General features: G+C 40.3%; 2 protein-coding genes, 1 long non-coding RNA gene and 1 pseudogene across 4 annotated transcripts in view; 2 read left to right on the top strand and 2 right to left on the bottom strand.

Annotated features, from left to right (window-relative positions):
* Nucleotides 1-26,502, top strand: part of gapvd1 (GTPase activating protein and VPS9 domains 1) — a 748,782-nt gene that overhangs the window by 18,196 nt on the left and 704,084 nt on the right. The window lies entirely within an intron of this gene.
* Nucleotides 82-9,697, top strand: LOC114469472 (nuclear receptor ROR-beta-like; annotated as a pseudogene).
* Nucleotides 2,896-3,705, bottom strand: LOC114469477 (uncharacterized). The gene is made up of 3 exons (XR_003674775.1): nt 3,624-3,705; nt 3,188-3,271; nt 2,896-3,066 (listed from the first exon to the last, which is right to left on the bottom strand). It is a non-coding gene; the product is annotated as an uncharacterized LOC114469477 (long non-coding RNA).
* LOC114469473 (uncharacterized) lies at nt 22,540-23,527 on the bottom strand. Of its 2 annotated transcripts, none has more exons than XM_028457017.1 (2): nt 23,050-23,527; nt 22,540-22,872 (listed from the first exon to the last, which is right to left on the bottom strand). In XM_028457017.1, exons 1-2 carry the CDS (start codon nt 23,502-23,504, stop codon nt 22,845-22,847), a joined length of 483 nt encoding a protein of 160 aa, XP_028312818.1. In that variant the 5' UTR covers nt 23,505-23,527; the 3' UTR covers nt 22,540-22,844. The 2 variants fall into 2 exon arrangements, with proteins under 2 accessions (XP_028312818.1, XP_028312817.1); XM_028457016.1 differs by having other exon boundaries at nt 22,946-23,527.

Below are 26,502 nucleotides of genomic sequence, written 5' to 3' on the forward strand. Positions count from 1 at the left end.
ATGTATCATGCTCCGACAGCTCCGCCTTCCGACTCCCCCTCCCCCTGTAGCCACGCCCCCTCACTCAGATGAACGCGCAAGCAGAAGCAGACCTCAGCCAAGCGTATGATGTCGCATTCAGCGGTAAGATATACTTTATCATTTTATATGTTAAAAAAGTGACTAATTTACTATCAACGGTGGCGGCCAAGCTAGCATGTTAGCATTAGGTTACCCGGTAGTAAAGCGTTTAGAAGGAGGGCGACATTCGTCCCCAAGTTGTAGTCCTCCTGAAAACAAAGGTTTATTATAATGAGTTTTTCTTTACCACTACTCAGAGTATCGATCAGCTGGTCTGCCACTGTCCTAGAACATAAGTAATACATCTTTTACCTAATTTATTTTATTATAATCATTATTTTCATTTATTTGGCACCTTATTCATTTTCACCTTGTTATTCAGTTTCCCTTACAACATCTTACTTTTCTGCGTGTCTATAATTATTATTTTTAGTGTTGTTTTCATTTCTTATTGTTTCTTTTTAGTGCCACTTTTAGCCTAATTACCAGTCAGGGATAATATAACAGACAGAGAGAGGAGTATAGCTGTAGTCTGTAGAAACCTTTTTTATTATTATTTATTTATGTACATTCTGGTTTCTTTTTTATATTTAATATTCTGTATTTATGTAATGGTACCGAGAAGGTTTTAGAAATACCAAATTGATTAAATTGGTCAACCCAATAAAATATTTAAACCCAATGTAGTGAGAGCAACTGGCCCAATAAAAAGAAGACAGTGGATGCACGTTAACCATTTAATATTTGCAAATCTAAAAGAGTCGCGCCACACTATTAAAACAACCATAGAATACCAATCTAAAATATTATCCAGTCCGGGAGCCGTGCGTAAATACCGCAGCTCATCCACTTTCAGGGACCTCTCGGGCACTGTAGTTTTGCGTCGGGGTACGGTCTCCGTCTCGCTCCGCTTGCACGTCCGGGCCACTCTGTTGGACAACCGCAGCTCCTGGGTCTCGATCCTCCCTGTCACAGAATGACACAGCCAGCACACAGCGCCACGTCCCCCCCGAACCCACAGCCGACACGCCCCTAGGGCGTCTGTATACTTACAGGCAAGGCAGGGTCTCCCCTGCCTCTACTGTAGATTCGCGGGGTCTGCTGTGTGCTCCAGGGCTTCCAATCAGGTGTGCGTCCGCTCTCTCCCTCGGCAAGGCTCGTCGGTCGTCCGCGTCTCTCGTTGTCTTCCGTGCCCTCCTCTTTATGGTCAGGTCTGATGCGTCGCAGGTGTGTTCGATTGCAGGGGGCCATTGATTAGCCAAAAGTGACAGCTGTTGGGGTTGCTAGGGGCAACAGGCTAAAAGGGGCGGTGTCCAAAATATGCAACCAAAAAAAGCCACAATAAAAGCACACAACATGCAATCAAAAAGCCACACCACAATAAACCCAAACAAAAATAAAATCCCCTACTTGTGCGCCATCACATTTATATATTTTTTCACCCAAGTGCTGCTTTTCTTTTCTTTCTGTAATACAACTGGAATTGTAATTTCCCTGCCCAAAATAAAATAAAGTATATCTAATCTAATATTGTTTTTTTTTAATTCAATAGATGTAATAGAGCTGGGAAAAATGTCATGTCTACAGCAATTACAGATACATTTTTTGTTCAGTTGTAATCATTGACGAAAAGCCTAAATGTTTGATATAATTTCTTATTTCTCTTTTAGAGTTCAGAAGGTGAGAGGTTTTATGCCTCTGACCCTGATTACAGTCCGGAGCCAAGTACATCGTGGAGTCAGAGGAGACGTGGCCGAAGTCAAAGGTGGATTGCCACAAATCAGAGATTGCTTTCCAGATCTACTGGGACATTATACGGGTTACATCCCTGGAAGAGTGCAATAATGTTTCCGTTATGACAAGTATAAATAAATGTGTAAATATGACAGCCCTGCACTGAGCAAGGTGTTGTTTTTTTGTTTTATCTATTATCATTACAGAAGAAGTAGCTGTATTTACACATTTTTATATAGTATTTTGGCATTTGCTTGAACAAAAAGCATCTACAATCAAGCTATAACATTTTGAATCTCCTTACTAGTAATGATAACAAATGTGTACACGTACAATTTTTATTATAAAAAAGAAACATCACATACACTTCATACAACTTTCATCCTGCAAAAACAATGGAATTAACAAAGGCAATACACATGAAGTGTTGGTCGGCAGGTGAGTCTCTGTTTGTGGCAGCGTCGTCCACTGTGGGAACTTATTGTTTCGGCAGTGGTTCACCTTTAGAAAGAACATCAGAATTACATATCTGACAGTTACTGCATTTGATAGACAAACCACACCATTTCTATTGTATTTCACTCGATAACAAAAAGTCATTACAGTTTCAGTTGTTCATCAGCTATGTTTATACAAATTCTTTAGTTTATTAGAGCTGTAAAATATGTACAAGTAGACCTGGTATAAATATTATAATATTATGTGAAATAGATTTTTAATTAGCTTTCGCACATAAGCATATTAGTACTTTATAATCAACTTACAAAATAAGTCAACTCACCTCGCCCTCTGCTCAGTTGCATCTGCAACAGGTCCTGGGTGGCTGGAGCAGGGACACCTGACAGAACCCCATATTGACGGGGATCGTCAGGCCTCCTTGTTATGGTCCGTGGCAACCCTCCCACAGCAGACAACCTTTTCCTAAGGATTGCACTCTGGAGGTCTGGGATGTAGCCAGTCTTTGTCTTCTTTTACTGTGTAGAGGCTCCACTTCTTGGATTTTTTATTAAACAACCTGCAATATCTGGAAAAACAGAAAGTATAACAATCTTAGGAATACATCTAAATAACCTAACCGTGAACAATAGGATGAGTTTTCAATTATGTTATTAACAACCTTCACCTTGACCATGTATTTTGTCATTACATAACCACACCTCAAAAATGTAAACAACTTTGGTGCATTTATTTATTAGATCTGTCTCCACTTATGGCCAAATGTCATTAAATTCATCAGCTCCAACCTCAACGTTTAGGTCCTGGGACGGCATACTGAATACACAGGCAAAGAACAATAATTGAGGGATATTATGACATGTTACTGTGATGCAAGTAAAGCAGCGTGCATTTTTTTTAAATAAATGGAAAAAAAATATAATTATAATTACCATACCTTGAATCCAATTGCTGAAGAGCTGTCTCTTCGGGACCACTAATGTCTAACTCCTGGACTCCAGCAACGGAGAAATTATCATCTCTGTGAAAATGACAGAATTACAGAAAGTAATCAGCGTTAAACTTGATTTGAAATGCATTACTTTTTAATGCAGCAGAATGCCTGCAGGAAATAAAACGAGTTCAAAGGAGATCCTGGAAGACAATCAAGGGCTCTCTCATCTGGATGTCACAGAGTACAACATAAGATCCCCCCTCCCCCCCCCCTTGCCTTACGTACAGATCTCCCCCAACCCCCTCCCCACACACCACACACTATCGGCATATACATTTAGTAATAGCGTGATGCACGTAGAACAAACGACAAGTTAGGAAGAATGTTCGATAGCATGGTAATACAACACATGTTCATATCAGCCTAAAGTTACACGCACCTCTCAGACAGTGACTCGGGAGCAACAGTTGACACAGCGGGGTTAGGTAGTCTCACAAGTGAGTCCTTCCACGGCGTTGAAGACGACGGAGCACAGTTATAGCTAAAAAGAATCAGAAATATCCTACATTACAGCTGTTGACCGCCCTGCTGAAAGCAAACACAACACACACGCACACATGTATACTGTACACACTGTAGCTGCTAAACTAGCTCGCACTAACAGAGAATCAACAGTAGCATCGGGCTAATCCAACAACAGAAATACTTTGCGACATGTATCGCTAACGTTAACATCTGGCTAATATGACAAATAGCTTGAATTGCTTCCACTATTTTAAAAGATAACACAATCACCCAGGCAACAAAACAACCTTACCTGTCCAAAAGTAATTCAGCAACCATAGCATCAGTTTTCAGGCCCTTGTCCTCCTTCAATTGTCGCCATCGTTCAAAAGATATTCCGATTCAGATTTTTGTCTTTCCTCTCGCTAAATTCAAAGACCTCTTTTTTGCAGCTTTTTCTAAAAACGTCTTTCTTTTCTTGCCCTTCTTAGCAGGGCAAGACGTTACCAGTAAACGTGGAATAGGTACTTTCTCCGCCATTCTGTTGTCTACTTCCGGGCTTCCGCTAACAACGGTGATGCACTTTTTAATGTACGCTCGTGCACGCACGGGGCCGTGAACGAGCAGGAAGACCAGGAGACGTGATTGGTTGAAAAAAAACGAACCGTGAAAATCCCATTGGTCGCAGTTATTGCAGATTTACAGACGCTACAGTTGACAGATTTTCTTCGTTCCTTTTTCAGAATACATAAGATCTTCACATCTGTCCGGACATAATGAACATTTCTACCAAAAAGTTGAAAAGTGTATCTGGAGATAGTTACCAACCCTACCTTTAAGGGACATTTTTTTTTTTACTTTTTACTTTTTTACTTAAGTACATTTAGTAGCATGTATTTTTTTACTTTTACTCAAGTAAGAAAGCAACTTCAATACTTTTACAGTTACCAGTCAGTTTTTTTTTATATTTTATATACTTTTACTTGAGTACTGAAGATCAGTACTTTTTCCACTTCTGGTGAGAGGAATCTGCCTCTTCACCTTCAACCAACTCAAAATAAACGAAAATAAATAAATCAAATGAAAACCAGCACATTTACTCATAACAATTAGATCTTTGGACTTTTTTACCTCTTTTTTTTATTCTTGTCTTTTATGATAATTTACATGGACAGATCAACATTTAAGACCTGTCTCCCACATTAAACCCTTGAGAAACATGTGCAAATGTATAAATACACTAGAAAAAACCAGCAACTTATTAACTCTAAGAAAAGCTTTTATGAGATCACAGATCGTAATTAACACTAATAGTTTTTGTGTACTAATGACTTTTGCTCTTTGGAAATTCATGGGAACATCTTCAGTACCCGAGTTTTAAGATATAAAGAAATCCATAAGAAGCATAAAAAGGGCTTTTTAATTCATGTTTTGCAGCCTCGTGACGTGCTGTGGCAGCAGTGTGCCATCCAGATCACCCACGCTATCCAGTATGTAGTGGAGTTTGCCAAGCGCATCTCAGGGTTCATGGAGCTGTGCCAAAACGACCAGATCCTGCTTCTAAAGTCAGGTGAGCTAATGTGCACTGGAACACTTAACCTTTAGCACAGGCTGCTTGAGAAAAATATCTTCACACTCTTTATGGGTTTTAATTTGTGTGTAACCCACTAAAACCACACCAATGCATTTGATATTTCTATATAACGCACCAATTTTGTTTGCTACGGTTGTTTTTTTTTTTTCTTTTTTTTTTTTTCGCTATTGCCACAGCAATTTGCTTTTCAGTTACTTCAAAATAAAAGTCTATACAGATCCCCTCACCCAAGAAACACTTTGTACCTGATACCAACCACACCAAGTGTCAACAACACCAACACCTGTTGGTTGAGCAGGCCAGTGTTAAATGCTATGAATAAATATAACAAGAGAAACAAACCTCCATCAAGCACCAAATATCCTGATCCTGGTACCATGATCATTCACACTTTAAAGGCTTGGAAGAAGACAGTAGATACAGTAGGTCCAAATGTATGGGCACCTCCATTTTTTTAAAAAAGCACAATCCGGATCCAATCCTGATGAAACTTGGTGGAGTAAGTTTTTCTATATTTGAAACTGATCCATATTCAGTATATTGATCCGGTGCTCCTCCAAAATGTAATGGATTCTTCCATGGCATAAGCTGGTCTATCTTTGGTAAAAATTTTCTCACAATCCGATAACTACTTTTCATGTAATTCTTCTAACAGTCACACAAACAAATAATCACCTGTGAAAATATTAACTCATTGTCGGAGTACATTTGTCCAACTTTTTAATTACGTTTGAATGTTTAAGTTGTCACTCATTGTGTGCCTGTGTACTTCTTTCAGGCTGTCTGGAGGTAGTTTTGGTGCGGATGTGCAGAGCTTTCAATCCTCTGAACAACACTGTACTCTTTGAGGGGAAGTACGGGGGTATGCAGATGTTTAAAGCTCTAGGTAAGACTGATATGTGAAATATAAACTCTCCTTTATTTCTTGTGAGGTGTGTTCTTTTTGTTCATCAGTATATACAGTACATGACTGGAATAAGTGCAATGACCTTCTCCTCCTCTATGTGCTTCCCTCCAAAGGCTGTGATGATTTAGTGAGTGCAGTGTTTGACTTTGCCAAGAGTTTGTGCTCGCTGCAGCTGACAGAGGAGGAGATCGCTCTGTTCTCAGCAGCTGTGCTAATTTCCACAGGTCAGTGTGTGTCCTGCAGGTTTATTAAAATAGAAAATGTAAAGGAAGTAATAAAAAAAAATATGCATTAAAAAGAAAGACAATGAAAGATGTTACCTTAAAAATGGATAAGCATAAAAAACAAACAGGTAATGTGGGGAAGCGAATCATCAGCATTTACAAGCATGACTTCAAATAGCACATTACATACAAAGGAGAAGTGGGAATCTGAAATGAAGATATACCTAATGTGACAGGGTGGAATGCTTCCGCCCTCCTCCTGCTTCTTGTAGCGCTCCTCCCTGCGCACCTGGGTTGTCTGCTGATTACAGGGCGGGCACCGAAGGGATTTAGGTTCAGGTCTGCTGTGGCTCAGATTCCTTGGTCGCTCCTGTGCGCGGATCTCTCCTCCTCCGTGAGTCTGTGGAGTTGTACCTCTGGTAGTATCGCGGTGGCTTAACACGCTGTGGTCACCCTGCGTCAATCACCACCGTTCCTCCTCGTTGGTAAGTTACCTGCTGCCTTTTACGCACCATTGGCTGTCACTTTGCGCTCAAAAGTGCTTTCCCTCCAGGGCTCTGGTGTAGGCTGACGGCTGGCTGCTTTGGGCGCATTGATTGCTACTCTTGGGTGAGTTTTACGCAGAGTTGCTCTTTCTGCTGCTGTGCGCACCGGGCACTCACGGGTTTTTCCTTCTTCCCTATTGCCATCGCAGTGCGCATTGGTCATCGACAGCGGTTTGTTTGAGTCATCAGAGTGGGATGTTTGAGTAAGCGGCATGCCTCGCCTTTTGGCCCAGCTGGCTGTGCCTAGTCCGTCCTAATGCCTTCCTTTTTATGCAGTGTGGTGCTTTGGTAGGCGCACCTTGCGCGCACTTTCTGCAGAGGCCGGGAGAGCGCCTCTGTTGGGGTCTTTGGACCGGTGCTTCTTCTGACCGGTAAGCTGCTGGTTTCTGCCTGGCTCCTTTAAAATTATAATCCCTCTGTCTCCTAATGTGGTGCTTTGATCTCACAGCGGGACCAAACTGCACCTTCCGCGTCTGCTGGGAATAAGTCTTGGCCCACACCATTCATCGCACCGTGGTGCAACTCCTCCCACCTTTGCTGTTCTCGATACTTTAAATGGTAAATGGACTTGGTAAATGGACTTGATTTTATATAGCGCTTTATCACCACACTGAAGCAGTCTCAAAGCGCTTTACATATCAGCTCATTCACCCAATCACTCTCACATTCACGCACCAGTGGGACAGGACTGCCATGCAAGGCGCTAGTCGACCACTGGAAGCAACTTAGGGTTCAGTGTCTTGCTCAAGGACACTTCGACACATAGTCAGGTACTGGGATCGAACCCCCAACCTCTCGATCAGAAGACGACCCACTACAACCTGAGCCACGGTCGCCCACTTTAAAATACAGTAACCCTCCCAAGCTGGACTTGGGAGTTTCGCTAGACATTTTTTTTACCAACCCGTCTTTAAGGTCCTGCCACTGTATAAGTATTGTACATATAAGTTGTGCATGATTGGTATTTGATTTATTTTGCATTTTGGTTTTTTTTTTGTTGCTTTGCATGTGTGTGCTTTGTTTGGATTTGTTCTGTTTGATTCTTCTGTACTAATGGACACGAAATGAGTGCTCTTTTAAAGAAATGCTGTGAAATAAAGAACTTTGCTTGTTATAATTAAAGGTTCTGTCTCTGCCCCATGATTGAAGGTAAAACGAGCCTGTCTGCCTTTATGCAAGGTCCTAGGTTTACCCTAGGTGGCGTTGTCACTTAATAACTTAAAGATCCCGCTTATTTTGCCACACTAATGAGAAGTGGGAGGAAGTCTGCACTATGGCACATGCAATGACCAACTCAAATACTTGGAGGGAGTTTAAGTGGAAAGTAATAATGAGAAATGTTTCTAAAATGGGATCAACGCACTCAAATAATTGCTGAATAAACTGTGGCACACAAATAGGCAACCATACTCACATTATTTTATGCCTGTAAGAAAACAGAAACAGTTTTTGGACAATGCTTTTGAAGCTCTTGAAAATGTATTCCATCAAAACCCATCTTAGCCTAATACCAGCAGGCATTGATGGAAAAGCTAGAAAATATCTCTTAAAAATGACAACAGCACCAATTCAATGTATTACAATTAATTGGCTAAAACCAAACCCACCAACATAGACTCCAGAAAGAAATATTTTTTACTCGATGGAAACCTGCTGAGGCAATAATTGTGCAATAAAAATATCTGAACACCCATGCCCCCCCCCCCCCCCACACACACACACACACACACACACACACACACACACACACACACTTCAAACCAATCTTGTCAATCACACATACCTGGTTTTTCTTCCCTTTCTTTCTCTTTAATTTTTCTTTGATTTATCATCACCTGGTTGCCTTTATGAATAACATCACTTTGCTAAAGTAATGTATGTGTGGCTGAAATATGCTTAGATCTCCTATTATTAAAATATGACATGTTACTATCTGTCAATCGCAACACAGCTGTAAGAATTTTAGAAAATGGAATAAGTTAGAAAATTGTGTTTGACAATATACCAGTTGTCTAATTTGAAAAAAAAAAATGGATAGGGATAACATCAATTGTTCTGTGTAATTGTCTGCGTAGATCGGCCATGGCTAATGGAGCCGCGAAAAGTCCAAAAGCTCCAAGAGAAGATCTACTTTGCAGCACATTATGCAAAAGAACCATATGGACGAAGACGCACTAGCTAAGGTTTGTCAAGTGTTTGTGTCGAGATCTGTCATACCTGAGCAGTAAATAAAAAGATAAAAACCAAGCAGAGTAAATTGCAGGAATCAACCAAGTTTAGAGTTTTTCACACTTTATATTCTTCCTCTTCCACGTTGCAGCTGATCAGCCGAATCCCTACATTGTCAGCCTTGTGCACGCTCCACACCGAGGAGCTCCAGGCCTTTCAGCAGCTCCATCCAGAAACAGTCAACGTCCTCTTCCCGCCGCTCTACAAAGAACTCTTCAACCCTGACCCAAACTCTGTCATGGCCATCCCTAAGTGACTCCCTGCCAGCCAAAGGCAAACAGCAGAGGACCAAGAATACAAGGCAGCCACATGTGACACAATGACAGCATTAAACATTTCCTCACTGTGGCAACCACATACTTCCCAGCTTTCCCGGGCAGATTACAGGCTGGAGGACGAGGCGTCGTCATCTGGTAGAAATGCGGAGTTACCGCCAACATTACTAGGAATGTCCAGCACTTATCCCATCATGTTCACCGATACAGTCTGAAGAATGTATATATGAAGCAACTGAGCAATGACCTGGGCGGGCCTTCCACCTGTCTGCTGAACTGAACTGACTGACCAGAAATGTACAGTCTTTAAATCCTCTAGAAACAATTGTAAGCTCTCTGTTTTTTTTAAAGGGGTAAGTTAATTTGATTTAACTTTAAGAAAAAGAAAAAAAACTGTTATGGTTTAGTTTTTATTTCACATAAAGTCTTTGTGAAGTTGAAAGAGCTGGATGGGGAAGGGAAGTTTTGACTTAGAGAAGCTACTGTAGATAATCCTCTAGGGGAGAGCAGATTCCAGTATTACTACTTGTTCTGTTAATATAAGTTAGTCTTAATTTAAATATACAGCGGCCCACTGTGGCTGATTACCTTGTCTGTGTTTTTATTTGATTTGATAGTTTGATGTGTACAGAATTTGTAAAGTTGAGTTGTAAAAGAAAACTAGGACAAGCACTAGGAAATGGGGGTGAAACTGGTGAAATTTTGGCTTGTTGATATTTAGAAGCCTTGTCTGGATTTTGTTCATATGTAAAGAAGGCTCTGCATCCTTCTGGTCAGAACTTAGAGATGTAAAGAGAGCATATGAAGGATTTCTTTTTAAATAATGGCTACTACTTTTCAAGGTGAAGATATATACGTAAATAATTTTATTTTAACAGAAAAATCAGGCAGGTTTGCCTAATATCAATCATTTATTTCTCGCTGCAATAATCAAATAAAAAAAAAAAAAGTGGACAGCTTTTGAACAATCAAGCAGAAACAAATAAGGGGAAACCAGGACCTCACAATCATCCCCACCCCTCCACCCACACTCAATTCAAACATTTTGTAGCACTAGCTTCACAGCCCAATGAGCTTCGAAGTGGATTTAATTCCTAACTAGAGAAAAAAAAAATGTGACATAAATACAGCAAACCATTAATTGACTTCACTTATGAGACTTTTAATCACTATTTGCACAATCCAGTCCTTGGATGTCAATCACTCATGAAGGACCCGTTCTCTAAAGAGCAATAACTTCCACGCAGCCTCTGAACGTACTCCTCCTTTTCCTCCCTCCTTAAACTTTTCACTAAAATGCACTATTTGTAATACATGATTGCAGAATATATCCATAAATCACTTCAACTTTGTAAATATTTTACCATGGGCTTTGCTGGGTTTTCAATGTAAAAAAAAAAAAAAAAGCATTGATGTCACGAGACAAAATGGAAACTGGTTTCGATCATCTCTAACATTTAACCTTTGGAAGCTCTGATAGACAATCTGTAGGTGTCCACTGAGTGCAGCCTTAGTTTGACGCTCCCAAAAAAAAACTCCTCATACGTATAAAAAATCCACAGGACCACGTAGTAAAGTTTAAATGTTTACTTGAAGAAAAACAGCAACAGGTTAATCCACAAAAGCAAAATGAGAGAGCTAAGAGAGAGAGGTCAAAAGACTGTGTGGCTCCACTCTCATCCAATTTTAACTAACACCACATTGACTCCACACGCCCCTCCCACTCCCAGACCATTCAACCAAAATTATTTCTAACAACCATAAAATTAGAACAATGAGCAATATGGCTCCTACACAATCATTTATTTGGCCATTTTGTGAGATTCACAACTGTTCGTGCTTTTTGTGTTTTGAGATTATCATTAATGCACTACTTTTCAATCCAGAACGTTTGAGATCTCACCAAAACCACAAGTGCTTCCTTGAGAAATGAAGCAATATAATTGATACCTGCTAACATTAAGCGAGTGTTGTAACTTCTTCTCTTTCCACTGATGGATTCACACTTGTAGCAAACGCACCAACTCTCCAAAGCACATTTAAACAACTAAAGCACTGATAAGCAGCTCCGGCACTCACATTCTTTCTGTGCATGATTTCATCAAACTGTTCCTGTATTCCAAAGTCCCGCCTACTTTCCCTTGACCCCACCCACAGATCAGAGGCCAGTGTAAAAATAAAGACAATCACTCGCGCATAAAAGCTGGATGCACTACACAGCATCTCTCAGGGAGCAGCTCTTTTTTCTGACTTTGCATAAAAAGAGGGTTTTAATATTTTTGCAAAATTTACAACAAATTCATTATAAAAAAAAATATCTTTTTAGAGTAAAATGACAAATGTCGGCAACAGAATCTGCCCAGACAAGGCTTTGATAGATGTATGTTTGTCTGTCTGTGCAAGTAGAGCATGATTTCACTGTTCAAATCTTTCTAGAGCCCTGATTATATGACGAGCATTAATATGTAGCTTAAGAAGACCAACAGAAAACAAACACTGTTATTTCAGCGTGCGCCTCTCGTCACCAGTGTACGCTCATGTTTACTGTTTATTTTTGCTGCTTTCGGGACAGTGAGGGAAATCCTTTAGTGAGCTGTGATTGGAGCAGCGCTGGGACAGTGAATTCAAACTCGGACAATGAAGTTTTTTTTGTGAACGATGTTTATATTTTCCCTTGTTAAACTGTGAATCAGAGGGAGTAGGGGGCTTGGGGGGGGTATGCAGGCAAAGAATGAGTGGAATTGCAACACTGTAAGTAAGATACTGTAGCAATAAGACCTGGAGGCATTTACTACTGTCATGTTTGCATTGTAAGATTATTTTTTATTTTATTTACTATTTACTATTATTATTGTTCTTATGACTACTATTCTTCTATTCCTATTAGCCTATTGTTGTTCTGTTCTATTTGCATGACGTGTCATTGCAATGAAACATTTGGGGCTTATTTGTGTTTTCTCCTATGATGAAGGTGTGACTTTTGTGGGAGATGTTTTTGACACGGTGGGTTCAGGGAAAATTTCACATCAATTCTTTTTTTTTTTTTCACAAGCTGAACAAGTTTCTAAATAAATGCTCTAATTTATACACAACGAAGATAAAACTTGTCACTGTTGAAATGTTTATTTTGTTTTTAACCTCTGAATGTGTGAGTTGGTTCAACAGCCGTTTCTGAACTGGCCTTATCAAACCGGATCAGAGACCCTCGACCTGCCACTGAGGGTCATCTTTTCTGAATGTTATGGAGTTGTTGTTCAGTTTTAGGGGCTGAACCGATCATACGCCTTTTACAACTACATCAAGACAGAATGACATCAAACTGCACAGTAGCAGCAGTCGTCATTATGTGTGACGACTCGGGACATTTCTCATCACTTTTCCTTGCTTTGTCAAATACACTCCAAGCTTTCTTCACTGATTCCTGAGAATCCTGTGTGAGCTCAAAGGCTTTGTGTGAGACACAAAGGAGAGACAGCATTTGCTCTCCCGATGCTTTTTAAACTTTCTTAATGCGCTACACTACACGTGCAATTGGAGTAGTCTTAAAATTGTTAATTTATTGTTTAGAATGTCTTTGCGTTTCAGCAAGAGCAACTACAACAAAATGTAGCAACCTGTAGCTGAAACCTGAAAGGTGCTTGAGCTGCAGAACCGCTTTTACACTTCTAACAAAACAAAACTTTTTTTTTTTTTTTTTAAAGGATTTTTTTTTTTTTAAAGGATTTTTTTGGCTCTAGTGGCCTTTATATGACAGTTGCTTGACAGGGGGGGGTGAGGGAGATCAGGGAATGACACGCAGGGGGGGGTCCCATGCCGGGAATCGAGCCTGGACCCGCTGCAGGTGAGGAGCTACAGCCTCCGTACATGGGGCGGGCGCTCAACCCACTGAGCTACACACCGCCCCCGCTTTTACACTTCTAACAAAACGAAACTTTTTTTTTTTTTAAAAAAGGAAAAAACAAAAGACAACATTGTGTTTGTTTTTTAAAGTGCCATAGCTAGTGAGGAGAGGCGGTTTTGGAAGAATGGTGCATAGATTCTTTACTGTGTGAGTTTACATGAGAAACCAATCATAAACGGGGAACTCTGAGGAAACCGTTTGTTTCATTACACCAACAAACCGTTCTTACTTTTGATGCTTCTTTTATTTGTCGGTGACTCTGCTGGACTCTGAACTCTGACTCTACCCACAAATCAATGAGCTCTACTGTGGATCTAATTTCTTGTGAAAATGGAGAGTGCGAGTGTGTTCGCGTGTGTGTCAATGTTTGCATGCATTTCAAATCGTCTCAAACACCCACAGTAGAGGGAACAGACTGGGTTGAAGTTCAGAACTATGCAGGGGCCTTGGTGAGTCCTCCACTGAGATGTAAATACAATGTGAAAGTCTGAAGTGATTTTTGTTAAAGTCTATATTTTACCGCTTTTGTAGACATTTTGTTGTGGGAAGAAAAAATAAATTAACTTTTGAGGGGGCATCTATGCTTGTTTTTGCTTTTGTTTTATTTACTTATCACCATTTATATATTGTGCATACAGGTATCCATCTTCTACACTGGTCTATTCATATAAAAGGGTGAACAGCAGGAAGCATCAAGGACAGGTGGCCGTTCCATCCCAGAGGGGAAGATACGCATGCACCATGTTCAAATCAGAACTCCAATTAAACTAATATTATATATCTGTATTATGTGTGTGTAAAGCAATCAAAGCAAGAAAAATACTAGAGAACAATAAAACAAACTTGGAGTGAGTCAATCTTGTGATAAACACACATTTTTGTTGGTTTATTTTCTTTCTTTTTTTTAATTATACATGCTTAAAAAATTAAAACATACACAGTAACTGTTAGAACTTCTGAAAAACTTTAAAGAATAGTATTGTATTTTTAACGTTACTCTTGAAAACAGTTTTGCACACACAGGATGTTTCTCGTGAAGTATACTCAACAAGACATTACTGCCAAACATTACTGAGAGAAAGCCATCATTTATAAAGTAATTCATATGTAATAATATTCTTTTTTTTTTTTTTTTCAAAAGTAATTTCTATATTACGTTGTCTCCTGGTTTTCCTTTTCCAATGCCTTCTCTATCTGCCTGCTCCCTTCACAGCTGTCTGGACGTTTCCTTAAATCTGAACGGAAACATCAGTTAGTAATCCTGTACTTCGATAACACAGTCATTAACACAATAAAGAGAATACTGACAGACCTGGGAGGAAGTCCATGCATCCAGCATGAATAATTTGGTTTGATTTGTTGGGAGAAATTTTGGAGAGGACACAAGAAGAGGAAGAGGAAACACAACGTACCTTTGAAATATCAAAACAACTGTGTCTGAATGTTTGTGTCTGTGTGTTTGTTTGCTAGGCTTGTTTGTTTTGGAGCACAGTTCCTTTCCGTGCAGTTATCCTCTAGATCAGTGATCCTCACTATTTTTTTCACAAGAGCCACATTGGCAGTGCAAAATCAAAAGGCGAGCCACTTTTACGACAACATACTAAGTCACCTTTGCAAATGTAAATTGGACATCCCACAAAAAAGAAATAACACGGCCAATACATTTTTATTTAAGACCAGATTTATTTGAATACTGGGATGAGCGGAAGCTGGCATGCATGCCCTTGACTTTATTCATGTTATATTTGTAGTTTGTTGTTGCAATCACAGTGAGGCATTCAAGATGAGCATGGGTCAGTCGGTTTCTCTGTTTCCTCTTGATAATGTTCATGGTCGAAAATGTTGACTCACAGGTGTATGTGCTCATGAAGAAGTGGTTTCAAAGTGGGGAAGTCTGCTTCAGAAACCAAACTCCAGAAGTGGCCAACACCTGCTCTGAGTTCAACTTGGAGAATGTTATTTGTTTGCAGCTCAATTATTTCACTCTCCAGAGCAGCACGATTATCAGGGCAGAGCTGTGTGATGGTTGGCGTGAGGGAGGACACATCCACATGGAAGGGGTTTTCAGTAAAATTGAAAATCTCCTTATGTTCAGTCACATCACTGAATCTGGATTCAAACTCACCCTTCAGCTCCTCCAAAACTTCAACAAATCTGCTGTAGCTGAAGTGCTGCTGCAGAGATGGGTCCCTTGTGGTTGTTGCTTTGAGTTTAGGGAAGTGGATGAGTTCTCTGTCAGGCATCCACAGAGAAGTTATTTTGTTTTGGAATGCTCTGACTGCCCTCAGCATGTCACTTGGAAGCTTGTCTCTCCCTTGGAGCTGCAAGTTGAGAGTGTTCAGGTGACAGGTAATGTCAGTAAGGAGGGCCAGCTGTATGATCCAGTTTGGGTCTTTCAGCTCTGGCTGGTGTTTCCCCTTGGTGTCCAAAAAACTGTTGATTTCAGGAAGGAACCGCTCCAGCACCCTTCCACGGGACAACCATCTTACTTCACTGTGCAACACTAAATCACTGTACTCTGTCATAGTCCTGGATTAACTCTCTGAACTGTCTGTGGTGTAGTGCTCTTGAAACAATGTAATTGACCACATGCACAACCCTTTGCATCACATTTAGGAATTCACTGTGTCTGAGCTTTGACACCAGTGCCTCCTGATGGATGATGCAGTGGAAGCTGATGAAATTGCCGATTCCATCTCTTTTCTTCATGAGGCCAACAAGACCCTTCTCTTTGCCTCGCATGCTTGGAGCACCATCAGTACACACACTTGCAAGTTTGGACCAGCTGAGATGATTTTCCTCAAAAAATACGACAAGCGCATTAAAAATATCCTCACCTCTTGTTTGGCCACAGAGTGGTAGTAAGCACAACATTTCCTCTTGAAAAGAGTTTTCTTTCGGGAACCTCACCCAAGTGCACAGCTGAGCAACGTCAGTCACGTCTGTGCTTTCGTCCACTGCGATGCTAAAACAAGGTGCAGCACGCAGATCAGCCAACAACTGGCCACGTATGTCCTTTCCGATGTCTTCCATTCGCCTCATTATTGTTGAATGAGAGAGCTGTAACCCTTTTAGTTGTTTAATGATGGCGTCCTTGTTGTCAAAGTCTGTGAAGAGTATTTCTGCTGAAGCCAAAAAACAGTCTTTCACTATTTCTGAGTCTGAAAACGGTTTTTTAGCCCGCGCCAAAATCCACGCTATTTCATAAGACGCCTCTGTTAAACGTTCTGCAGTGGAGGTTGTCCGGTGGATTAGATTTTGCTGCTCACAAAGTGAAGCAGTGAGATGCTATTTTTTTCTTTCTTATTTCACTGATAACTTTCATTGAATTGTGGATGCGCCGTTTTGAAATGGCGCTCCAAGTTGCTTCGTTTGAAACCGACACGGGTTTGTTTGCATATTAAGCACAGAGGGTTCATGCCATGCAGAACAAATAAGAATTCGTCTGTCCACTTATCTTGTATGCTTCGTATTTTCCGTTTCTTGCTGGGTAACGTTACACCTGCCGTTTGTCTGCTCGTCCCCTCTCCGGTGTCTTTGTGCTGATTTTTGTTTGCTGCTTCCTCAGACTCATTTTCCTCATCTTCTCCACTATTCGTTCCAATACTGTGTGTCTGTCTGTCTGGTGTTTGAGCTCGTTTCTGTCCCTTTTTTATTAAAAACCGGTCCATTTTGTGTTTTACGCTAGCTAGCGGAGCTTACTGCTGCCTTCATGTGAAGTGGAAATGTCCAGCGCGTCGTGTTCAAGTGCTTTTGTTGTCATAGTGAAGTGAACCATAGCGGACCCAGTCTGTCCTGAACTGCTATTGGCTAAAATGTTTCAGACTGCTAGCTAGTATCTGCTCTCAGGAGTTAAAACCAAATAATAACAGTATTTTAATAAAACGACACTAAATTTAAATTCTGTTTGCTGCAGCATCATGTAGGCTTCAGATTAACCAACTAACAGCAGCAGAGCACTTTTAACATAATGCAATGCTCAGCATCCAGGAGGTTTTCTTTGCTCTCCGTCATGTTGAAAGGTCAAAGTTTATCTCATCTCGGCAACTCGGGTATCATAAAGATTTTCCAGTTTTCCAGTGGAAAATACAACATGAGTGGGTGTTCATGTGCAATTTCGATGTCGGTTTTTGGTATTAACCATAATTACGATAGCACTTGAAGGCAGCATACGTTGCCTGCCTGCAGACGTGAGCCGCGGTCAAGTTTTGGCTGTGTTACCACGGCTACAGTGTGTCCCACTTTCATTCGCGCTTTCCGTGATTCAGCTGCGTGAAATCTATTACAACTTATCAAAGGCAAATGGGCATTGTGAAACTGTAAGCTACCATTCAAGCCGCCAATTATAGCGTAACGAGCCGCATGTGGCTCGCGAGCCGCACAATGAGTAACTGTGCTCTAGATGCCGGTATCATGTCTACCAAGAGACGTTAATTAATAGCTAATCAAAGCTAATGTCTCAGCAGCACGTCGCCAGCACAAAGACATGATTAATATGTAATCAAAGGCCGTGCTGCACAACGCACAAAGCAGGGCCCACCCCCCGCCTCCAACCCTACTGTTATAGAAATAAAAGAACACTCGCAGCTTAATTAGCTGGCTGTTGGTGTGTGCAGTCTTCATTTGAAGCTACTTGGGATTTCTCTCAAAGCCAAGAGGGCCTCTTGAGTGACGATACAGAGGTGACACACAAATGCACATGCACATGTGAGGCCGAGATAAACAAACGTACACAATCACAGATCAAGTCTGAATGGAAATCTAACACTCAGCTGAATAATACACTCTCCAGTACTATTTTTGCAATTCTCACCTTTTAGGCCTAGTCGGCAGCAGCAGACGTTGCAGGAGTGTTTCTCTAAGAAAGCGTTGATGGCATCAGTTCCATTGTCAGGACCAAAAAGCATCTCACCTCTGCTGCCACTGCAACACCATCCAAAGGAGAACAAAAAGTAGCAGAGCTACCAGGGTCCAGAAATGCGTACGTAACCACTATCCTGGTTCCCTTTTGTGCTTTGACACACACTGGAATGACTGATAAAACACAATCATCCTTACCGGCCCCAGTGACGCTGAATGTTTCAGTGGTTTGTACAAGAGCACTTGAGATAGATTGTTGTTCGCAACTTTGTATCAGTGATTCTTCTTGTGAATCTTTGTGTAGCAATGTGGGATGCAGTCGAGAGCATTCTTGACATTGGATCTTTTCTTTACAGCTACTACTCATGTGACCATGTTTTTAAACATGCAAAACACAGACCTTTGCTTTTCAAAAAGTCAATCTTATCTCTATGTGACTTGCTCTTGAGTTTTCTGCAGACCGTGAGGTTGTGATGCTCGCCTTTGCAAAAAACACAAGGTTTACTGTTTGCGTCCACAGTTAAAGGTTTCGGTTTCATTGTTACTTGTTTGTCACTATCTGTATTGCCTCTGTTTTCAGTTCTGGGGGGCACAATGGCTTTTGTGAATACCTTCTTGGGTTTGAATGTTTGAGAATATTGGGGTTTTGTTTTCTGTCGAACTTGATCTTTTATGCCTGTGGTAGTTTCTAAGTTTCCATACAGCGGATGTAACATATATTTAACTTGTTTGGTGACAAAGTCAACCAAGTCTTGGAAACTTGCTCTTTTCTTTGTCTTTTCTTGTATGTAGCTTGTGCCTACGTGCATTAACTTGTTTAGTCTTGTGCTCTTCAACAGCCTTTTCAGTCATTTTTACTTTTCGTTTTTCACTGTTCTGATCCTCCATAACTAGTGAAAGTTCCACACTTATTCAGTAGAAATGACGTTTGAAGAATGATCCTTTAACATACGTGTTCCCACTTCTGTCCTCATAAGAGCAGCAAAACGCATACACAAACACACACACAGCAATGCTGGCTGGTGTGCTGCCTTCCTGAAAGTCCTCACAAGATCAGCAAAACGCACACACAAACACACAAACACAGCGATGCGTGGCTGCTGTGCTGCGTGCAGCTGGCTGAAAGTCTGTGGCAGAGTATGAAAGATGCAACTTACAGCGTGTTTTCCTCCCAAATTGTCCGTGAAATCCTTGAAAACTTAGTTAATTCCTTCATCCGTTTCCATGCAGAGCAAGTCTTTTGACTAATAATGTAGGTGTCCACTGAGTGCAGCCTTAGTTTGACGCTCCCAAAAAAAAACTCCTCATACGTATAAAAAATCCACAGGACCACGTAGTAAAGTTTAAATGTTTACTTGAAGAAAAACAGCAACAGGTTAATCCACAAAAGCAAAATGAGAGAGCTAAGAGAGAGAGGTCAAAAGACTCTGTGGCTCCACTCTCATCCAATTTTAACTAACACCACATTGACTCCACACGCCCCTCCCACTCCCAGACCATTCAACCAAAATTATTTCTAACAACCATAAAATTAGAACAATGAGCAATATGGCTCCTACACAATCATTTATTTGGCCATTTTGTGAGATTCACAACTGTTCGTGCTTTTTGTGTTTTGAGATTATCATTAATGCACTACTTTTCAATCCAGAACGTTTGAGATCTCAAAAAAAAACCACAAGCGCTTCCTTGAGAAATGAAGCAATATAATTGATACCTGCTAACATTAAGCGAGTGTTGTAACTTCTTCTCTTTCCACTGATGGATTCACACTTGTAGCAAACGCACCAACTCTCCAAAGCACATTTAAACAACTAAAGCACTGATAAGCAGCTCCGGCACTCACATTCTTTCTGTGCATGATTTCATCAAACTGTTCCTGTATTCCAAAGTCCCGCCTACTTTCCCTTGACCCCACCCACAGATCAGAGGCCAGTGTAAAAATAAAGACAATCACTCGCGCATAAAAGCTGGATGCACTACACAGCATCTCTCAGGGAGCAGCTCTTTTTTCTGACTTTGCATAAAAAGAGGGTTTTAATATTTTTGCAAAATTTACAACAAATTCATTATTAAAAAAAATATTTTTTTAGAGTAAAATGACAAATGTCGGCAACAGAATCTGCCCAGACAAGGCTTTGATAGATGTATGTTTGTCTGTCTGTGCAAGTAGAGCATGATTTCACTGTTCAAATCTTTCTAGAGCCCTGATTATATGACGAGCATTAATATGTAGCTTAAGAAGACCAACAGAAAACAAACACTGTTATTTCAGCGTGCGCCTCTCGTCACCAGTGTACGCTCATGTTTACTGTTTATTTTTGCTGCTTTCGGGACAGTGAGGGAAATCCTTTAGTGAGCTGTGATTGGAGCAGCGCTGGGACAGTGAATTCAAACTCGGACAATGAAGTTTTTTTTGTGAACGATGTTTATATTTTCCCTTGTTAAACTGTGAATCAGAGGGAGTAGGGGGCTTGGGGGGGGTATGCAGGCAAAGAATGAGTGGAATTGCAACACTGTAAGTAAGATACTGTAGCAATAAGACCTGGAGGCATTTACTACTGTCATGTTTGCATTGTAAGATTATTTTTTATTTTATTTACTATTTACTATTATTATTGTTCTTATGACTACTATTCTTCTATTCCTATTAGCCTATTGTTGTTCTGTTCTATTTGCATGAAGTTTCATTGCAATGAAACATTTGGGGCTTATTTGTGTTTTCTCCTATGATGAAGGTGTGACTTTTGTGGGAGATGTTTTTGACACGGTGGGTTCAGGGAAAATTTCACATCAATTCTTTTTTTTTTTTTTTCACAAGCTGAACAAGTTTCTAAATAAATGCTCTAATTTATACACAACGAAGATAAAACTTGTCACTGTTGAAATGTTTATTTTGTTTTTAACCTCTGAATGTGTGAGTTGGTTCAACAGCCGTTTCTGAACTGGCCTTATCAAACCGGATCAGAGACCCTCGACCTGCCACTGAGGGTCATCTTTTCTGAATGTTATGGAGTTGTTGTTCAGTTTTAGGGGCTGAACCGATCATACGCCTTTTACAACTACATCAAGACAGAATGACATCAAACTGCACAGTAGCAGCAGTCGTCATTATGTGTGACGACTCGGGACATTTCTCATCACTTTTCCTTGCTTTGTCAAATACACTCCAAGCTTTCTTCACTGATTCCTGAGAATCCTGTGTGAGCTCAAGTGTGAACGTGTGAGACACAAAGGAGAGACAGCATTTGCTCTCCCGATGCTTTTTAAACTTTCTTAATGCGCTACACTACACGTGCAATTGGAGTAGTCTTAAAATTGTTAATTTATTGTTTAGAATGTCTTTGCGTTTCAGCAAGAGCAACTACAACAAAATGTAGCAACCTGTAGCTGAAACCTGAAAGGTGCTTGAGCTGCAGAACCGCTTTTACACTTCTAACAAAACGAAACTTTTTTTTTTTTTAAAAAAGGAAAAAACAAAAGACAACATTGTGTTTGTTTTTTAAAGTGCCATAGCTAGTGAGGAGAGGTGGTTTTGGAAGAATGGTGCATAGATTCTTTACTGTGTGAGTTTACATGAGAAACCAATCATAAACGGGGAACTCTGAGGAAACCGTTTGTTTCATTACACCAACAAACCGTTCTTACTTTTGATGCTTCTTTTATTTGTCGGTGACTCTGCTGGACACTGAACTCTACCCACAAATCAATGAGCTCTACTGTGGATCTAATTTCTTGTGAAAATGGAGAGTGTGAGTGTGTTCGCGTGTGTGTCAATGTTTGCATGCATTTCAAATCGTCTCAAACACCCACAGTAGAGGGAACAGACTGGGTTGAAGTTCAGAACTATGCAGGGGCCTTGGTGAGTCCTCCACTGAGATGTAAATACAATGTGAAAGTCTGAAGTGATTTTTGTTAAAGTCTATATTTTACCGCTTTTGTAGACATTTTGTTGTGGGAAGAAAAAATAAATTAACTTTTGAGGGTGCATCTATGCTTGTTTTTGCTTTTGTTTTATTTACTTATCACCATTTATATATTGTGCATACAGGTATCCATCTTCTACACTGGTCTATTCATATAAAAGGGTGAAAAGCAGGAAGCATCAAGGACAGGTGGCCGTTCCATCCCAGAGGGGAAGATACACATGCACCATGTTCAAATAAGAACTCCAATTAAACTAATATTTTATCTGTATTATGTGTGTGTAAAGCAATCAAAGCAAGAAAAATACTAGAGAACAATAAAACAAACTTGGAGTGAGTCAATCTTGTGATAAACACACATTTTTGTTGGTTTATTTTCTTTCTTTTTTGTAATTATACATGCTTAAAAAATTAAAACATACACAGTAACTGTTAGAACTTCTGAAAAACTTTAAAGAATAGTATTGTATTTTTAACGTTACTCTTGAAAACAGTTTTGCACACACAGGATGTTTCTCGTGAAGTATACTCAACAAGACATTACTGCCAAACATTACTGAGAGAAAGCCATCATTTATAAAGTAATTCATATGTAATAATATTCTTTTCTTTTTTTTTTTTTTCAAAAGTAATTTCTATATTACGTTGTCTCCTGGTTTTCCTTTTCCAATGCCTTCTCTATCTGCCTGCTCCCCTCACAGCTGTCTGGACGTTTCCTTAAATCTGAACGGAAACATCAGTTAGTAATCCTGTACTTCGATAACACAGTCATTAACACAATAAAGAGAATACTGACAGACCTGGGAGGAAGTCCATGCATCCAGCATGAATAATTTGGTTTGATTTGTTGGGAGAAATTTTGGAGAGGACACAAGAAGAGGAAGAGGAAACACAACGTACCTTTGAAATATCAAAACAACTGTGTCTGAATGTTTGTGTCTGTGATCATCCTTGGACATCTCAATGTCTTCATTTTGTCCAGCATCAGGAAAGTCCTGCTTGAACTGCAGTTGCCAGAGCTCCTCTAGCCTGGCCACCGAGATTCTATTTGCAGTAACTTCTGTCAGTTTGTCTGAGTCCATTTCGCTTCCACCTTTCAGAGGGCCATTCACTGTCCAGCCTAATATTGTTCTCACGGCATACGGTCCATCATCCACGCTGTTAACCACTTGCAATGGCTCCATCGCCTTGGGAACATTTGCTCCAATGAGCAATCCAATCTCTGCTTCTATAGTGGGAAGTTTCACCTCCTTTAGGTGAGGCCAGCTGATAATATCCTCTTGGTGGGGAATATTGTCTTTGGTTACTGGGATGTTGTCTTGTGCATATACCTCTGGAAGTTCGATAAACTGCATGCCTTCAAGGCTGCTGATTTCCAGTCCAGTCACAATACAGGTGTTCACCACAGATTCATTTCCCATTGTTCGCAATGAGATGCTTGTATTGCGTCCATGCATGTTAAGCTGACTTATCAGTGTCTCTGTAGCAAAAGTAGCAGAGCTACCAGGGTCCAGAAATGCGTACGTAACCACTATCCTGGTTCCCTTTTGTGCTTTGACACACAATGGAATGATTGATAAAACACAATCATCCTTACCGGCCCCAGTGACGCTGAATGTTTCAGTGGTTTGTACAAGAGCACTTGAGATAGATTGTTGTTCTCAACTTTGTATCAGTGATTCTTCTTGTGAATCTTTGTGTAGCAATGTGGGATGCAGTCGAGAGCATTCTTGACATTGGATCTTTTCTTTACAGCTACTACTCATGTGACCATGTTTTTAAACATGCAAAACACAGACCTTTGCTTTTCAAAAAGTCAATCTTATCTTTATGTGACTTGCTCTTGAGTTTTCTGCAGACCGTGAGGTTGTGATGCTCGCCTTTGCAAAAAACACAAGGTTTACTGTTTGCGTCCACAGTTAAAGGTTTCGGTTTCATTGTTACCTGTTTGTCACTATCTGTATTGCCTCTGTTTTCAGTTCTGGGGGGCACAATGGCTTTTGTGAATACCTTCTTGGGTTTGAATGTTTGAGAATATTGGGGTTTTGTTTTCTGTCGAACTTGATCTTTTATGCCTGTGGTAGTTTCTAAGTTTCCATACAGCGGATGTAACATATATTTAACTTGTTTGGTGACAAAGTCAACCAAGTCTTGGAAACTTGCTCTTTTCTTTGTCTTTTCTTGTATGTCACAAGCAGATCTTCTCCAACTTTCTTTAAGCTTGTAAGGAAGCTTGTTAACAAGTGCTTTTATGTTAGCTGTGTTGTCCAAGTCTTCCATGTAGCTAATATCTTTCATAGTGTTGGAGCAGCCTGTAAGAAACAACGCAAATGCCTGCAATGCAGCCCCATCTTCTGACCTGATTGTTTGCCAATCCAAGGCTTTCTTTATGTAGGCTTCTGCTATCTTGTAGTCATCAAGGCAAGGCAAGGCAAGGCAAATTTATTTATATAGCGCATTTCATACTCAAGGCAACTCAATGTGCTTTACATGATAAAACATTCAATTGTTTAAAATCAATAAGAACATTTAAAATCATCAGTAAAATCAATTAAAATCATCAGTAAAATCATCATTACATCAACAACATGACAAAAAATCTCTCTCTCTCAATCATATGCAGTAGAGAAAAAAAGTGCCTTTAACTTTGATTTAAAAATGTTCACATTGGATGCTGACTTCAGCTCCGCTGGCAGTTTGTTCCACTTCTTTGCAGCATAACAACTAAAAGCAGCATCACCATGTTTACTGTGAACTCTGGGCTGCACTATCTGATCTGTGTCCATAGATCTGAGAGACCTGCTGGGTTCATACCTGACTAACATGTCACTGATGTATTCTGGACCAAACCCATTCACAGATTTATACACCAGCAGCAGAACTTTAAAGTCTATTCTGAGGCTGACTGGGAGCCAGTGTAAAGACTTTAAAACTGGAATAATGTGCTCTGACCTCTTTGTTCTGGTTAAGATCCGAGCTGCAGCGTTCTGAACCAGCTGTAGCTGTTTGATGCTCTTTTGGGGGATTCCTGTCAGAAGACCATTACAATAGTCCAGTCTGCTGGAGATAAAAGCATGGACCAGTTTCTCCTGATCTTTCTGAGCCATTAAACCTTTCACTCTGGAGATGTTCTTTAGGTGGTAGAAGGCTGTTTTTGTGATAGATTTGATCTGACTGCTGAATGTAAGATCTGAGTCAATCAGAACACCAAGGTTTTTGACTTGGTCTTTAGCTTTTAAAGATCGAGACTCAAGATAATTGCTGACAGCAGTCCTCTTTTCCTTGTTTCCAAAGACAATCACCTCCGTCTTGTCATGGTTTAGTTGAAGGAAGTTTTCACTCATCCAGCAGTTTATTTTTTCTAAACAGTCACACAACACCTCAATGGGACCATGGTCATCTGGGTTCAGTGATAGATATAGTTGTGTGTCATCTGCATAGCTCTGATAATCAACCTTACAGTTCTGTAAAATTTGTCCTAAAGGAAGCATGTAAAGGCTAAACAGAAGGGGTCCAAGAACAGATCCCTGAGGAACCCCACAGGACATTGGTAATCTGTCAGATTCAAAGTTTCCAATGCTTACAAAATAGCTTCGCTCCTCCAAGTATGACTTAAACCATTGCATTACTTTTCCATTTAGTCCAACCCATGTTTGCAATCTGTGCAACAAAATTGTATGATCTACAGTGTCAAATGCAGCACTTAGATCCAACAGAATGAGAACAGATACTTTTCCTGAATCAGTGTTCAACCTTATGTCATTGATCACTTTAATCAGAGCAGTTTCAGTGCTGTGATGAGAACGAAAACCTGACTGAAATTTATCAAATATTTTGTTGAATGTTAAGAATTGACTCAGTTGGTTGAAGACCACCTTCTCAATGATCTTGGCCATGAATGGAAGGTTGCTGATTGGTCTATAGTTAGCCAGTATAGAGGCATCCAGTGTTCTCTTTTTTATCACCAAAAAATTCCTTTAGCATTTGTTTGGCTTTAGCATAACCAGTTGATGGTTCCATGTGAATACAGCTCTTAACCAACTCCTGTGGTTGGCCACTTGTGTACTGCAGCAAAAATTGCAGGCGGTCACGATCATCATCAGTGCAGCCTTCAACACCGTGTTCGATAGATCTAATAAAGGATTTATACTCAAGTGGGTCTCCCTTGAATATTGGAATGTGGAGATCAGGAAGTAATGATGCTTTGTGATTCTTCACAAGGTATTCTGTGACATTGGCTTGCTGAGAGATGGCTTTGCATAAATTATCAAGCACTGGTTCATTATTGACTTTGACTTTCTGAGCGGGTGTTGTTCTTATAGCTGTGGCTGGCTGTTCGTAGTGTTCATCATT

The sequence above is a fragment of the Gouania willdenowi genome, chromosome 9, assembly GCF_900634775.1.
Source record: "Gouania willdenowi chromosome 9, fGouWil2.1, whole genome shotgun sequence".
NCBI classification, from domain to species: domain Eukaryota; kingdom Metazoa; phylum Chordata; class Actinopteri; order Blenniiformes; family Gobiesocidae; genus Gouania; species Gouania willdenowi.